Source organism: Pinus tabuliformis, chromosome J (assembly GCF_031772625.1).
Source record: "Pinus tabuliformis cultivar Carrire ecotype Pingquan chromosome J, CPIR1, whole genome shotgun sequence".
In the NCBI taxonomy this organism is placed as follows: domain Eukaryota; kingdom Viridiplantae; phylum Streptophyta; class Pinopsida; order Pinales; family Pinaceae; genus Pinus; species Pinus tabuliformis.
In genome coordinates, this window is record NC_142295.1 from 537,581,981 (window position 1) to 537,597,745 (window position 15,765).

Here is a 15,765-nt window from a genome sequence, read left to right on the forward strand (position 1 = left end):
GAAGAGCAACAAAAGTGGGTCACAAAGATGTTGGGTTATGACTTTGAAATCATCTACAAAAAAGGGAAGCAAAATGTGGTGGCAGATGCACTCTCAAGAAAGGATGAGGATGTGGAAGCATTGTTGTGTGCCATTTCTATTATCCAACCAGATTGGATAAACGAAGCAAGGGAGGAATGGAAGAATGACGAAGAAGTGTGGGCACTTATTCGAAAGTTACAACAAGATTCCAGTACTTCTGATACATTTAGCTGGAAAAATGATTCGTTATGGTACAAAGATCGCTTATACCTCTGTAAGAATTCCCAGCTAAAACAAAAGATTCTTATGGAATTGCACACTTCTCCCTTAGGAGGGCACTCAGGATTTTTAAAAACTTACCACAGGGTTAAGAAGGAATTTTTTTGGGATGGCCTTAAATCAGATATTCAAAAGTTTGTGGCGGAATGTTTGGTTTGCCAGCAAAATAAAGTTGAAACAATTAAGACACCGGGTCTATTACAACCTTTATCCATTCCAAGCCAACGTTGGGAGGAGGTTTCAATGGATTTTATCACAGGTTTACCCAAGTCTGAGGGAAAGAGTGTCATCATGGTGGTAGTTGACAGACTTACCAAGTATGCACACTTTTGTGCATTATCACATCCATTTAAAGCCAGTACAGTTTCTACTGCATTTATGGAAACAGTTCAAAAGCTACATGGAAACCCAAAGATTATTGTAAGTGACAGAGATCCCATTTTCACTGGAAATTTTTGGACAGAATTATTTTCTTGTCTTGGTACTCAGTTAGCTCATAGCTCATCTTATCATCCTCAATCTGATGGGCAAACTGAGATAGTAAACAAATGTTTGGAAGGATATCTTCGTTGCTTTGTATCTGATAAACAGACACAATGGGTCAAATGGTTGCCTCTGGCTGAATGGTGGTATAACACTTCCTTCCATACAGCAACAAAAATGACCCCATTTATGGCACTTTATGGGTATCAACCACCATCCATCACATCATATTTAAGAGAAAATTCTAAGGTTCAGGCAGTGGAACATCACATCGAACATCAACAACAAGTCCTCCAACTCTTAAAGGATAACCTCGTGTTGGCACAAAATAGAATGAAACAACAGGCAGATCAACATCGCAGTGAAAGAAGTTTTGATGTAGGTGATTGGGTATTCCTACGGCTACAACCATATAAGCAAATGTCCCTAAAGCAAGCTAAGAAGGATAATAAATTATCACCAAAGTATTATGGTCCGTACAAGGTGTTGCAAAAGATTGGTACTATGGCATACAAATTGGAGCTTCCTGCAGCTTCTCGATTGCACCCAGTTTTCCATGTTTCATGTTTAAAGAAGGTTATAGGTGACAAGCTCCCAATTCAAACAATATTGCCAGAACTTGATGAGGAAGGAAAAATTATATTGGAACCGGAAGCAGTCACAGAAACAAGAACTCGACAGCTACGAAATCGATCAATTTCAGAGTATCTTATTAAGTGGAAGAACTTATGCGCTGAAGATTCCACATGGGAGGATGAGAATTTTATGCAGAAGTATCCAGAACTACTCAAGCGTTGAGGACAACACTTTTTTGAAGGAGAGGGGCATGTTGGGTCCCTATAATACTAGTGATTACCCCATTACTATTGTAGTTATACCCCTTATTTATATTGTTGTGCCCCTATTACCCCCATATTGTTATTTCTGTGCCCCATAGAATCCCTCTATTGTTATTTTTGTGGCTTTATATTATTATTGTTAGGTCGGCTGGATTATATTGTGACTCCCTAGACTCCTATATATAGAAAGGAGGTTTTGTCATTTGTATCATCCAAGAATTGTTCATTTATGTAATGTAAAGGAGGTTGCCCCCTCGAAGAGGCTGAATTCTAAGGCGTGGATCTCTCTTTTCTATCTTTTGTGAGCTGGTTTCATAACAATACCAATCATGCCATCAGCAGCATGAGATCCCGAAGGAGCAGCATCAATTTGATTCGACTTAGGAAGATCTGGGATCTTCTCGTGCAACGTACCCGACTGAGTGTAAACTAAGTCAAGGTACTGGGCTTGAGAAATGACTTGCTCCTCAGTAACTACTCCGGCCTTAGCTACATCTTCAGTAATCTTCGGTAATAATGATTTTACAAACCATTCAGCTAAGATTTGGTCCGGGATAAAAACTTTCACTAAACGTCTTCGACGTCTCCATTCATGAATATGATCGGATATATAAGTGGAGTTCGACTGTTTCAATGAAGTTAATAGCTCCGTGCCGTTATCGTATCTGACCGGCAACTGAAAATGAGTTAGGAACGAGGTAGCTAATTGGCTAAAATTGTAAAAAGAGGCCCGTGGTAACTCAATGTACCACTTGGCCGCGAGACCAATGAGCGTACGCTGGAAAAGACGTAAGCGGATCGAATCATCCGAGATAGAATTTGAAGCACACCAGAGGTGGTAAGTCATCACGTGATTGGACGGATCCTCTCCAGACTTACCTTCAAACTTGGGTATATCACTGGGCAACTTATTTGGCATTGGCGGCCAGAACGGAAGATATTGAATTGGATCGTTCGTTAGGCGCACCAAGTCTGGTAAATCCAAAGTTGCGATAAACGGTAACTGCCGGTTAGGATCTCTAAAACTCTGGGTCACAAGACCAGTCCCAGGAGGAGGATATCCAGGATAACTTGGAACAGGAATCGCATTCGGGATATTATATCCTCCTGGAAAACCAGGATTAACCGGACCGTACTGGGGTTGTTGAGGTTGTTGATAAGTATACCCAAGATACGGTTGATACTGGTAAACCGGTTGTTGGACAGTAGGACCGAATTGGTACTGTCCCTGGTACTGTTGGTGAGTAAATTGAGGTTGAGTTGTTACAACAGTACTTGAACCAGGCTACCCTACAGGCATCTGGACCGTGGTTTGAATCGTAGATCCGAACAACGGTAAAGATGTCTCAGGAGTGGTTGCAGAGACAGTAGAAACCGGAGCTGTCAATACTCCAGAAGTAAGTGCGGTAGATGTTGCGGTAGTTGCAGCAGCCGTTTGAGATGGAGTACTAGGTGCAATTGGTGGCTGAGTAACTACCGAAGTTACAGAAGTTTGAACATTTGACTGGACAGGTTGCGGTTGCTGGGGTGGACCAGAAACTACGGGTTGTCCAGTTTGAGGTACCAACTGTATACTTGGCTGCAACACCTGTTGACCTTGTGATGGATCCCACACTATCATTCCGGGGTATTGACCCGTAACAGGTTGAGGATACTGAGATCCATAACCGGATTGAGGATAGGATTGATAATTGAAAGGCATAGTTCCCACACCTTGAACATATGACTGACCTTGAGGTGGTTGATAACCTTGACTCGAGTATTGACCTTGAGGTTGATAACCTTGGGGTAAATACTGATACTGGGGTTGACCTTGACCTTGAGGTTGATACCCTTGAGGTAAATATTGATACTGAGGTTGACCCTGGGGTACATATTGAGGCAGGGGTTGACCTTGAGGCATGTATTGTACCGTGGGTACATATTGACCTTGAAGCTTCCCCCTAGACACAATTTGTGTACCTTGAGGTTGCCCCCCAGGCGTTAATTGAGGCTGCCCCCCAGGCGGTAATTGACCACCTTGAGGTTGAGAAACGGGAACTGAACCTGACATCATGTAAATGTCCCCTACACCCAACGGTTTGTTACCATTGTTTCCAGCTAATAACCCATGATCAATGGGTTGAGGAGATGCCCCCGCAAAGGTACCAGAAAGTGATTGATACCCGGTGGGAACAGAAGGACCGCCGTGCAAGAAAGATTCAGGAGATTGAGTAAACACAGACGACTGACCAGACATATTTACAGGAGTATAAATACCTCTAGGTGGAAAAGGAGTACGAGGTGGAGAAAAACCTACCCCTGAGTTGTCTAAATAATTGGTTAACGAAAGGTACCAAGTAGTACTTCTAGGAGGACTGTAAAAGATAGATTCACGCTCCCTTAGATCAATAGTAGGTTGATCTTCAAGGGTAGATACGCCTAATTCTTCCTCTAGAGCAAGTTCTTCAATAGCTATCAAACCAGTAGGAAGATTTTCGGTGATGATTCTTTCTACCCTAGGTGAATCTGGTACACTAGAAGTTGGAGTAACAGGTTCAGATATTTCAGGTTCTTTGCCTATATCACTAGTAGATGAAAAACTACCAGCAAGCTCAGAAACTTCAACTGCTTCAGGATTATAACCTGTCTCTAGACTTTGGTAATCTTGATGGACTACCAACGAAGACTCTCCTTCTTCTGGTGAACCTACTCTACTGCCGCTAGGACGAGTTACAAGGACCTTTAAACCTTCGTAATGACCCGGGACGTCTTCAGGAGGTCCACCCCATGATCTACGGAGTTTCCTCAACAAATCGGTTCCGGTAACAATCTCAGGTGACTTGCCCCGAAGTCTACGGGACTATCTCGGTAATTCTGCCACAGTTAAAAACTTTTAACTACTGCACACGCAAACAAAGTAAAATCTCAAAACAAACCACCTAAAGTCTCTAAAGAACCAAACAAATTTGAATCATACGCCTAAAGAATCTAGGGCATCAAACCAAACACAAACAGTAGCCTTCCAGACCGAGAACGCTAGTTGGAGATGAAACCCAACACCGCTGGATTCAGTACAGAAGTGGCGGGTGGAACAGTTACCCCGACAACCTGCTTAATGAATAGACCGGCACAAGTTCCTCCACTTTAACCGTCTCGAGTGAAGTGAACCCCCGGAAAATCCAAGTGAGTCTAGCCGACGTCTGCTCCAGGTCTAGTGGGATCTTCCCTCCACCGTCACCTCGGTAGAATCCTAAAGATAATGGTCACTAAGGTTACCAACCGCAACAAATGCACCTGGGGGAACAGTCTACACTCCGACAGCATGCAAGGGCAGAGTATCAAGCTCAATCCCCTTGCCGGTTCCTTGACAATAATCCAAGGTTTACCGACAAGTGACCCCTGGCTCCTCGACAATGGTTAATCCGAGGTTTACCGTTTGTAATACGTGCGTGTCTGGCATCGTTCCCAACGAGGGAGGATTGATCCCCTCACTGGTTCGGACATGAGCTCGTGCTTCTCCTTTAAGAGGAGCTTTCCCAGAGTACAAATGAGACAATTGGATTTATTCTATCATAAGATAAGCTACTTGTTTGGTTTTGTTGTCTTGGAGAGTTAATTACTCTCCTACTCCAAGACACTAGCCTGATCTAAATTGGTGTTTCAGAGCCCTGGTAAATAAAAGTTACTACGTTGATTTTACTTTAAGCGTTAATTTTATGGTTTTTCTTAAAGACAAAAAGGTGATGGAGATGAAACTGATGGTGTGTAGACTCGACTCGCAACCACTACAAAGATGCACCTAAGATGATCTACACTACTTTTCCTTTTCAATGAATCTCCTAACTAAGAGAGTTGGAAAATGCAGATTTTATAGAAAACAACTTTCTTAGTAAAGACAATCAAAGAAACAATTCTCTTTATCTTTTCAAAACACACAACTCATGACCACTAATTACTCTACGAAATTTCCTTTTCTTCCAAAATCTACAAATGCTACCAAAGCAAACCTTTTCCAAAAGAATTTTTGTGTTTTTTCTATGTTATTAAAGCGTATAAAACTATTTTATCAAATCGAATGTAATAAATCTAATACAATCAAATCAAATTCATTCAAAATCAAATCAAAAACAAATTTACCTAAAAGTAAAAATAATGAGGACAAAAGCCTACAAGGATGATTCCCGGATGTTTTACTTAGTCAAAATGCAACTAAGGATCAGTTCATGCAGAATCATAAACTAACCAAAAAACAAAATCGAAATCTTTTTGTTCTTTTTTCTCAAGAATGGAATTCAAGGCTTTAACAAACAAACTTTTCGAGATTCGCAAAGAGAAGACACAAAGGTAGGTCTCTCACTTCGGTGACTTCTATGACAGGTCCGACTCCTAAGAGGACTGATCAAAACCAGGGAGATCCAAAGTTTGACAAACCCTAACGCCAAAGTCACTACAGGACCAGTTAAAAATCAAACCCTAAGGGAAAATCCCTATGAATTCCACCAAAACCCTCGACACTAACGGGACAAGTTCAGGTGAAGATCTTTGACAGTAAACTGATGGATCTGGGCAGTAAAAACAAAGTAAAAGCAAAAACTAAAAGAGCAAAAAGCAAAAATTGAAATTTTCTCAAAATTGACAGGGGTACGCAGGTCATCTGTTTACACAGGCGCGGGTACGCACTGTGCACAAAGACGCAGTGCGTACAAGTACGCACTGTGTCAAACCCAGAGACTGCGTACTGCTGGCAAAGCTAAGAAAAATAAAAACTAAATTGACTCTAAGCTAACCCACCCAAATACACAGCTAGACAACCAAAAATTAGAAAACAAGCAATGTTTCTCAGATCAAAACATCAAATCAACAAGAACTCAAACACATTAATGGAGTCCCCAGCGGAGTCGCCATTTTGTCACGTGGAAAGAGTCGTTAGTGCGGACACAACCGACCTTCCTAGAAAGCCTAAGACTCTCTAATGACAAACAAGACAAATAAGAGCAATCCTTCCCTAAATATGCTTTTACAATATGAGAAATCAAGTGTTTAGATCCTACCTGTAATCCAACGCTGTTGTAGTAGTCCAGCTTCGTTGATCCGGATGAGCTCCTCCTTCCCTTCGAAACCTGCATTCACCAACAATCAAATGATTAAATAGCACCTGAATATCACATAAAATAAAACATATTTAACATGTAGACCAAGGAGTATATGAAACAACTCATTAATAACAAATTGTTGAGAAGAATGGACTAATTTGTATTAAAAGGTACCAAAAGGAACCATTACAACCTGAGCCTTGGTGTTGTGCAAGCTCCTCCCAGGGTCCACAAGAGTTCTCCCTTACTCTGATCAGCTCACCCACCTCGCCATGGAAACAAGTAAAGATGGTAATCTCTCCTCACAAGCTTCTACAAGGAAGTCCTAATTCCAGCAGCATCTACCCTTAGGAATGTTCAGATTTCAACCTCTCCTCCCTTTGGCCCAATGCCTATATTTATAGTGCTCTAGAGGAAGTTATTCAGGTCCAACATCAATGGGATAAGCCCCTCTTTGGATGGGATAGCTCCCCTATTGATGGGATAAGTTCCTCTTTGGTAGGGATACATGAACCATCTGGAGGCGCTTCATACACGTCAAACATACTTCTAGAAGCCTCTAGAAATGACCACAAGTAACATTTTTGGAGTGAAACTTGCGCCTTTTGACCTTTACAGGAGTACGCACCCATCCCTTTACATACAGAGCGTACAAGTACGCAGGTTTTGTGAACTTGGGTTGCGTACCCGCAGGTAAGGCTGAGAGAAACTACGTACCAGAGATAACTTGACTTTAAATGACTTTTCTCTCTTTCTTGAAGTTTGACATGGAAAGCAGAGGTATGAGACCTGCCAAGGAGGATAGTATGACAGTGGATGGAGCCATACTAACTGCAAATAGTCATGGTGACATTTTTTAGTGTAACAATGGCAGTTGTTGCTTCCCTCTCAGGGACCTCTGGAGACACCCTAGGTGACTCCTCCTTTTGTTCTTTCCCTTCTGTGTCAATGCCTTCTTCCTCTCTATTTTTCTTATCTTCTTCCTTTTGTTGTTCTTTCTCATCTCCATCAGTTTCTTCCTTCGTTTCCTCCTTTGTTTCAACATCATCCTCCTTGTGTTCTCTTTCATCATGTTCCTCTATATTAGTTTCTTCTTCATCCATCTCATCCCCGTCTAGCTCTGTATCTTCTTTTCCTTGTTTTTCCTCTTCCTTACTGACAGAAGGACTAACATCATAAGCGAGGGTTTTGATGTCATCCTCTGCTGGTAAGTTTCTAAAGGCTGACCATGTTATAGGGATACTGAGGGTTTGGAGGGCATCCTTAATGAGGATCCTGATCAACCCATGGTGAGCCAACTGTTGGTAATTCCCCTCCTTTACTTTGTCGTTGGAGTCTATGAGTGATTTCATTAAGAAATAGGGTATGCTGAGTCTTTGGTGAGCTGGTGTTTCTACCCCTTAATTCGTCAATCATTCTAAAATGGTATCCATAAACAACATTGTATATACCCTCACATGAGATGTATTTGATGAGTTGGTAACCTACCTCACTCCATGGGTATGGCAGACTGTCCCTATTTACTCCATTTTTATCCTCTGTGGGTTCTTCACCTTCTAAAAGGAATTTCCTTTTTTCCACCTTTTCACTTATAAACCAACTACCTCGTAACCTTTACAACTTTTGATCAAATGATGCAAATGAGTGAGTGAGCGGGATACTTACCTGTAGTCTCGATGCCACGCTGCAGTTGTCGAAGATTAGAGGTGCTACTGATGGTCATTCTTCTTCCTCCTCTGTTGTCTGCTGATGGTTTATTGACATTTGCAGGTGTCTGTGACTGAAGATTTGATATTGCTGTGCTACTGTGGAGATCCTGGATCATCTTAGTGGAGACCTATAACTGATGATTGATATTCTGTGGGATAGGCTACCACAGGATTTCCCACAGGATGTCCTATAACTATGTCCTGTTGCTGGATGGGGCTGTGGATGCTGCAATGAATGGACAGAGGCAGTAGGAGTGTGTGTGGATTCAAGGATGATGCTAATGGATGAGGTGAGGGGTTAGATCATGTCTAGAATGAATTTTTGGGACCTAACCAATCTACCATTCAGGGGATCCTGTCAAAAACACAATATTCACCTTAAATTGAAGCAATGAAGTAAAAAACAATGGAATTGATGGAGGGATGCATGGTAAGGAGTGGAGGAGTTGAAAAATGTGCAACAAGAAATGCTAAATTTAGAAAGTGCTAAAAATAGAACTGCTAAAAATAACAGTTTGGCCAATGAGCATTTTGGCCACCTTGGGTGAGAGGTGAAACTGCTAAAAATAACAATCTTCTAAAACTAGCATTTCTGGGTCCCTTCCTATTTATAGCAGTCCCTGGTCTATCTGTAGGAAGTAAATTCGAATTTGGTCTTAACAGTAGTTTGGAATATTAATTAATTAATTCTCCTTGAGTTAATTAGTTAAGGAAAAGCAAACTTGAAGTCTTTGTGAGAACATGCAATTATTTCTCCACTAATTGGGGAATGTGTCCTTGATTTGCTCCACTGATTGAGGAATTAAGGATGAGTTCTATACTGAGAGGATCAGTTGACTTAGTCAAGTTCAGTTAGATTAATTTAACAAGTTGTTAAATTAATGAGATATAGTTTGTTGATTCTTGCATGCATGTGACAACTATTATTTTTAGATAACTGTGTATTCACTCATGGATAATTGATGCATATCAGTTCAGACAGAGACCCAGTTGAGATCATAGAAGGGAAAGTGTACTATCAGTTGGATGAATATTTTTGCTATAAAGGAAGCTCATCCATGATGAGGATTTATCTCCTTCAAGTTTGTGCAGTTAGATAAGAGGTTAGTGAGTGTGTGAAGAGGCCAATTCACACAGGTGGCAACATTGGACCTCAAGGAAACTGCACAAGGAAATAGGAGGCTTGGAGGGTAGAGGAGAATGTTTGTGAGAAATCTTTGACTTTCTATGAGTAGCAGAGGGATTTTACTGAGAGCTGGATAGCTTCCGAGCTAAGGCTATGTGTAATCCGGACTATATTTCCACTTTTATGATAATACAGAGATGGGGTTTTAGGCAGGTGCTTTCCCCGGGTAAATTCTTCTGTGTTATGTGTGATTGATTCCTTCTTATCAGTTGTATGTTTTCTTATTGATGATGCTCATGGTTGATTAAGCTTCCGCTAAATTGTTTGTAGAAGTTGATCAAGTGTTTTGCTTTAGTACATTGCATTACCAAGTTGATCTACAAGTGGGAAATTTTTACATGGTATCAGAGCTAGTTGATTTGTAGAAAAAGTTCTACATGGTATCAAAGCTAGCTGATTTGTAGGAAAAACTCTACAAAATTCTACACCCTTTGGATCTTCTCTTTTGTCCTTGATTGTCTTTCTCACCCACCTGAAAATAACAATTTTATTTTTTTTCTCTTTTTTTTCTTTTATTATTATTATCTTTTATTTTGAAAAACACCTAGGCTACCTCAGAAAGGTTTTCACCCTAGATATTTTCCCTAGGAGCCTCAAGGAAGGTTTTCACCCAAGGATCTTCTTATTCATTTCATTTTTCTCATCCTTGGGCCGCCTCATGAGGTTTTTAACCCAAAGATGGGACTCAGGCACCTCATGGAGGTTTTCACCTGAATCCTTATTCTTTTTTCTCTTTTTCAATGACCTGATGAGGGAGAAGTTAGAACTTGCTCCACCATCATCACTATCTTATTGATATTGTCAATGAACCCTTGTTTTGATAAAGGCCTCTTGTACATTTTCAATCAGTGTCCATTAACTAGCAATGGAATGACATCTTCATCTATAGTTCTGATTTGCATTGAACCATTGTCATGGCATCTTTCCACCACATAAGGTCTGAGCCATCTTGTCCTTAGCTTTCCCTTGAAGTATTTATACCTAGAATCATATAACAATTCTCAGTCTCCCTCTTGAAATTTCTTGTCCTTAATATGTTTGTCATGCCAGATCTTCCTCTGAAGTTGAAATATCTCTGTATGTAGGAGGGCCTGCATTTTGAATTCATCCAAGCCATTCAAATGGAACAATCTTTCTTTCTGTGCATGACTGAGATCCAAATCTAGTTAGGCTACCATCCTCAATGTGTTATATTCAAACTCAATGGACAACAAAGCCTTTTTCCCATAGACCAGCTCATAGGGTGTAAATCCAGTGGTGGTCTTCCATGTTGTATTATAGGCCCAGGTGGCCTCAACTAGTCTCTCTGCCCAATCCTTCCTACTGCTACTCGCTACCTTGGTTAAAATGTTCTCCAGTGCCCTGTTGGTCACCTCCACTTTCCCATTAGCTTGTGGATGATAAGGAATGGAGGTCCTATGCTTGATTTTGTGATGGCTGAGTAGTTCTTCAATCATGCTGGAGGTAAACTGGCTACCTTGGTCTGTGACTAGCTCTCTAACGTACCCAAATTTGTAGAATACATTCTCCCTTAGGAACTTAGCGAACTTCTCTTTGTTGTTGCCTTAATCATCTTGGTTTCATCCCACTTAATCAAATAATCAGGGCACACAATAATGTACTACTTTTTCTTTGAAGGAGGGTTGATAGGCCTGTTAGCGCTTGGAATTCACCTAGGCTGAGATAGACAAACTCTCAAGGCTACATCAAACCATTTCACCTCGTAGCTAGCCCTACGAGGTATGAGAAGGCTCTCTCGGGTCAGATTTGATAGATCTTTCAATATGATTAGGCTGACCAATTAATAATAAAGATTTTAGGCTAGTAAATTGATAGGGGGTTGGATTTAATGATTTTTGGGGTTTTTTAATGGAATGACGGGGCTTTTCTGGGCTACATGGGCAAAATCACAGCTTCAAACAGAGAAATATAATGACTACACAGGTTATCAACTGAGGCAAGGTAGGCATGCAATTTAACACCAAATCTGGTTTCAAATGGGATGGCAAGACTGGTGAGGAGCTAAGGAGGGCAGACAATAACTCTGAATCCTCCTTAAACAGTAGAAAACATTGAATGCGAACAAACTTATAGGAGGAGCATATAATACTATGAATTCCTACCTAATCACTTCATTTGTTCAGCTTGAAATGGTCATGAAATGAAATGGAACATAACTGATTACATATGAAACAAGGGAAAACTTATGCTAAATCAACATACCACATGAATCTCAGCAAACAGAGCTGTGAAATTCCATTAAATTCTCTGCAGAAAACTGTACATTACAAAGCTCTCTGCTTCTCCAGCAGCTCCCAGCGCTCAGAAAAACTCCCTCCTCTCTAACTCTCTCTCTCTCTTTTACAAATGAATTTTTAATACAATAAGTACCTCTGCTGCCCAAAACAGGGGCGCCGTTTTTCTCACATTACCAAAAATGAAATAAAAACCAGCTGGGGGAAAACAGATCGACCCCAAGACCCGACATTTATTTTATCATTATTAATAAAAATAAACTAAAAAAAAACAAAAAAAAAACCACTAAGCGCTGCTGAAGATGGAATCACATATCCTTTTCACAAGTGCGTTCACAAGTGTCGATCTGAAGATATGGGCAATCTAATGGTGTGCAACTGCTTCCCAAATCTGGAGATTCGCTCTGCTGTTTTACTAAAATACGTGTCAAACTGCCACATAACCAAAGGCGCGCATATCGCAATGACTGCCACCTAAGAAATGACCTCTGTATCGGTTGGAGTTGAGAGAACTCTGCGGCAATTTGTAATTGGCACTGAGGAGAGCAACGCAGAAAAGCATGTGCCAAGAGGTATCTGGCAATCTGTCCTGCACGCAGAAACAACTTAGTGAAGCCAACTTGATACATCTCAGCTGAGATATTAAATCGATGTAGAATTGCGATACAGACACTAAGTTTGTCTTGATCTGCAACACTTTGTAACAGAAGAAATCCATATCTTTTTGCAAACTGCTCATGTGACATTCGAGTTGGATAGCCAGATCTAGATATGCGCACAACTTCCGAGGTGTATGTAATACAGAACTGCGCAAGTCTCCATAGCTTTTCGCACTGCTATTTCCTCTCGAAGCTTTGCCAATTTTTCTCTCTTTGCAACCTGATCAGTAAGATTCATCCAAAATTGTGGCTTTTCATTGTAGTATTTGAAAGCACGTTCCAAAGCCCCATTTAAGGATCCTTCATCTATGTTTTGTGTATATGGTTACATAAATCTTCCACTGTACAACCACCTCTGTCCGTAGACAGGACAAAAGGTTCAGCAAAATCAGGTTGCTGCCCCTGAGGTTTGGTGTAGACTCTTACTAACCCCATTTCATCCCACATTCTTGCAAGTAACCGATCAAGATTGAGCTTCAAATTGCAACTAATGACAATAGAATTTGGCTGCCGGAATAGCTGGTCAACATCATCAATACCGACAACATCAATTTTATTATAAACATAAACACATTTGATATATTTCCGGTTCCCTTCAATGACATCGATGAGATCATCAACAGTGGCATCTTCCCTGAATAATACCTCAGCATTGTGGATCTTGTACTCATGTAATATTTGATAACAAAGTTTTTCGTCAACATGTGTTAATGCCATTGTGCTGTTGAAGGAAATGCCACCAGTCTTTTTCCTCTTGAAATATATCTGAGGAGGCCTCTTGTTTAAGCGCAAGCCCACTGCTTCCAATTCCCTTGTTAAAATTTGTCGATGACCCTCACTTTTAGATGCATCAAGAACCATTAACACTAGATCTGAAGACTTTGCAACCGCAATCACCTGTCGACCACGACCCTTGCCTTCAGAAGCACCTTCAATGATTCCAGGAAGATCAAGAAGTTGTATCTTAGCATCATTGTAGTGTATGACACCAGGAATACAAGTAAGTGTTGTGAACCCATATGATGCTGCTTCTGAGAGAGTTCCAGTGAGTAAAGTAAGAAGTGTTGATTTCCCCACACTCGGGAATCCTATCAGAGCAACACGACCATGACCATATTTTGTGACTTCGAAACCATCACCAGCACCACTAGAACCCTTCGGTGGCTCCAATAGCTGTGTCCTCAGCTTCGCTATCTTAGCTTTAAGCTGCCCGAGATGGTATTCTGTAGCTTTATTCTTTTGTGTCCGTGCCATCTCGAATTCTATCTCCTTTATCTTCTCTATGATACCCATTGTGCCTGATCTTTCCTGTTCAGACTAAGAAGCTGAAAATTCAGAGATCCCAGTGTACAATACGCATATCCTCTGTCTTTAACGCCAATATTGAGCCCATCTATGAATTGTCTCCACCATTTGGGGGAATAAGGCGCTGACACTCTCGTTGATAAGGGTCTGGAAGAACTGTATTGCATCCTCATCATCCAAATCCAAACGGAACTTTTCTTGAAGCTTAAGAATCCCTTTCTCCGGATCAGATGCAATAGCAGGAATGCTTGCTCCAGCCATTAAATGGAACAAATTCAGGATGAGGTTACTGGATTTTCTCAGGATGTTGTAGGCCTCGCAGCAATAAGATTTGAATCTCCCATAGTATTGGCTTTCTGCTCCACCCATTGCTTCTACCATTTCCTTGCACAGTTTCATTGGTGGTGGAAACGGTTTAGGATCTTTACCCAGAATGTAGCCAAAGTCAACATGAAAGAGTCTTCCATCATCCCTCAAAAGAAGATTATCAAGATGCCTTCAACCGCTGATACGAAATTAAACTATGATAAAGAACTCACATACCACCCTCAGAAATGAAACTATCCAATTAGCAACCAATCAATCCAATGTCCCAATTCAAAATCTTCAGTTCAGATCATGGCAGTGACTTGGAACAAATTGGATCACAGAAATTCTAATTTAGAGCCAGCAGAACGTTGAATGCGATATGGACTATCCTTTAACACAGCTGGATGGGAGCAATCAATATGACATGATACAGCCATATTTGACCATTAACCCACCTACCAAAATCTAATGTGCACACCAATATAATAAATATCAGCATCCACAGCACAACCATACAATACCCACCACAGTCCCGTCAAAATAAATAGCCTTAGCTCCCCAGATCTCAACCCAACTTCGCCCAAATATTGCAGAACTTTGTAAATAGCTGCAGTCCTGTAAAATTAGCGCGCATTTGAATTCAATGTTGGCTTGGAGGTTTTATCCCACTAACTTGAACACATGCTGCATGTCAGATTTGGAACCCAAGAAGCCGACCCAACAACATTACATGAAATGTTTACAGTTTCAATTCGGTCATCACCTTTGCTGTGGTTTCCAACAAACTCGGATATATTATGTTGACCATGGTATCTAAGATCTCATCTTGATAGGATGAAGAACCACCAGAAACAATACTTTCGTTATTTCTCAGAGTAAAGTGTAAGCAAGGCGCTTCAAAACTAAGGCCTTTGCAGCACTGTGAGAAATTGAACTGGATTTAATGGAGGCCTTTCAAGAGAGGATAACAACAAGAAGGGCAGCATAATATACAGAAATAAATTGCCAGACTTTGGTTGCTGATAATGTCAAATTGCGTTTGCAGAGATAGGAGTTTGAAGTTTGTTGCTGCCTTAAGAAGAGCTGAAGATAAATTACATAATCTGAAAAGCAACATTAATGATTTCTTCTTCAAAACCCGGTTTTGAAGAAGAATCAATCTCTGATAGAAGACAGAGTCTAACAAGGCCCAATGAAGTACATGCCCCACTTGTCAAATGGCTCGAAAGTCACTTGAGGTTGTAGGGGCATTTCATCTCTTGGAGTAGGCTCTCCCATCATCTGGCACCGATCACACTGACGAATGTACTTTTTCACATCTTGATGAAGAGTAGGCTAATAATAGCCTACTTGCAACACTCTGAATGTTGTCCTCTTTGCTGCAAAGTGACCTCCACAAGGCCCATCATGACAGGTCAGAAGGATGTCAAAGACCTCCTCTTCCCTTACACACCTTCTCAGGATTTGATCTGGGCCAAGTTTGAACAGATTGCCCCCCAATCCAAGTGAAGGGGGCACTTTTCCTGACTATCTTTCTCTTTTCTTTGGGGGGAAAGTTTAGTGGGAACTATGATGATACCAAATAGTTTGCTATATTAGCAAACCGTGGGGAGAGAACTAAAATAGCAAACAAATGCTCGTCTAG

General features: G+C 40.9%; 1 protein-coding gene across 1 annotated transcript; it reads right to left on the bottom strand.

Moving 5' to 3' along the window:
• Positions 1-12,809: 12,809 nt before the first annotated feature.
• LOC149228135 (developmentally-regulated G protein 1) lies at positions 12,810-14,303 on the bottom strand. Its single transcript, XM_089378056.1, has one exon. The coding sequence runs from the start codon at positions 13,797-13,799 to the stop codon at positions 12,813-12,815; it is 987 nt and encodes a 328-aa protein (XP_089234182.1). The 5' UTR covers positions 13,800-14,303; the 3' UTR covers positions 12,810-12,812.
• Positions 14,304-15,765: the final 1,462 nt, after the last annotated feature.

Coding starts and splice junctions, on each gene's coding strand:
- LOC149228135 (XM_089378056.1), bottom strand. CDS start 13,799: ATGGGTATCATAGAGAAGATAAAGGAGATAGAATTCGAGATGGCACGG.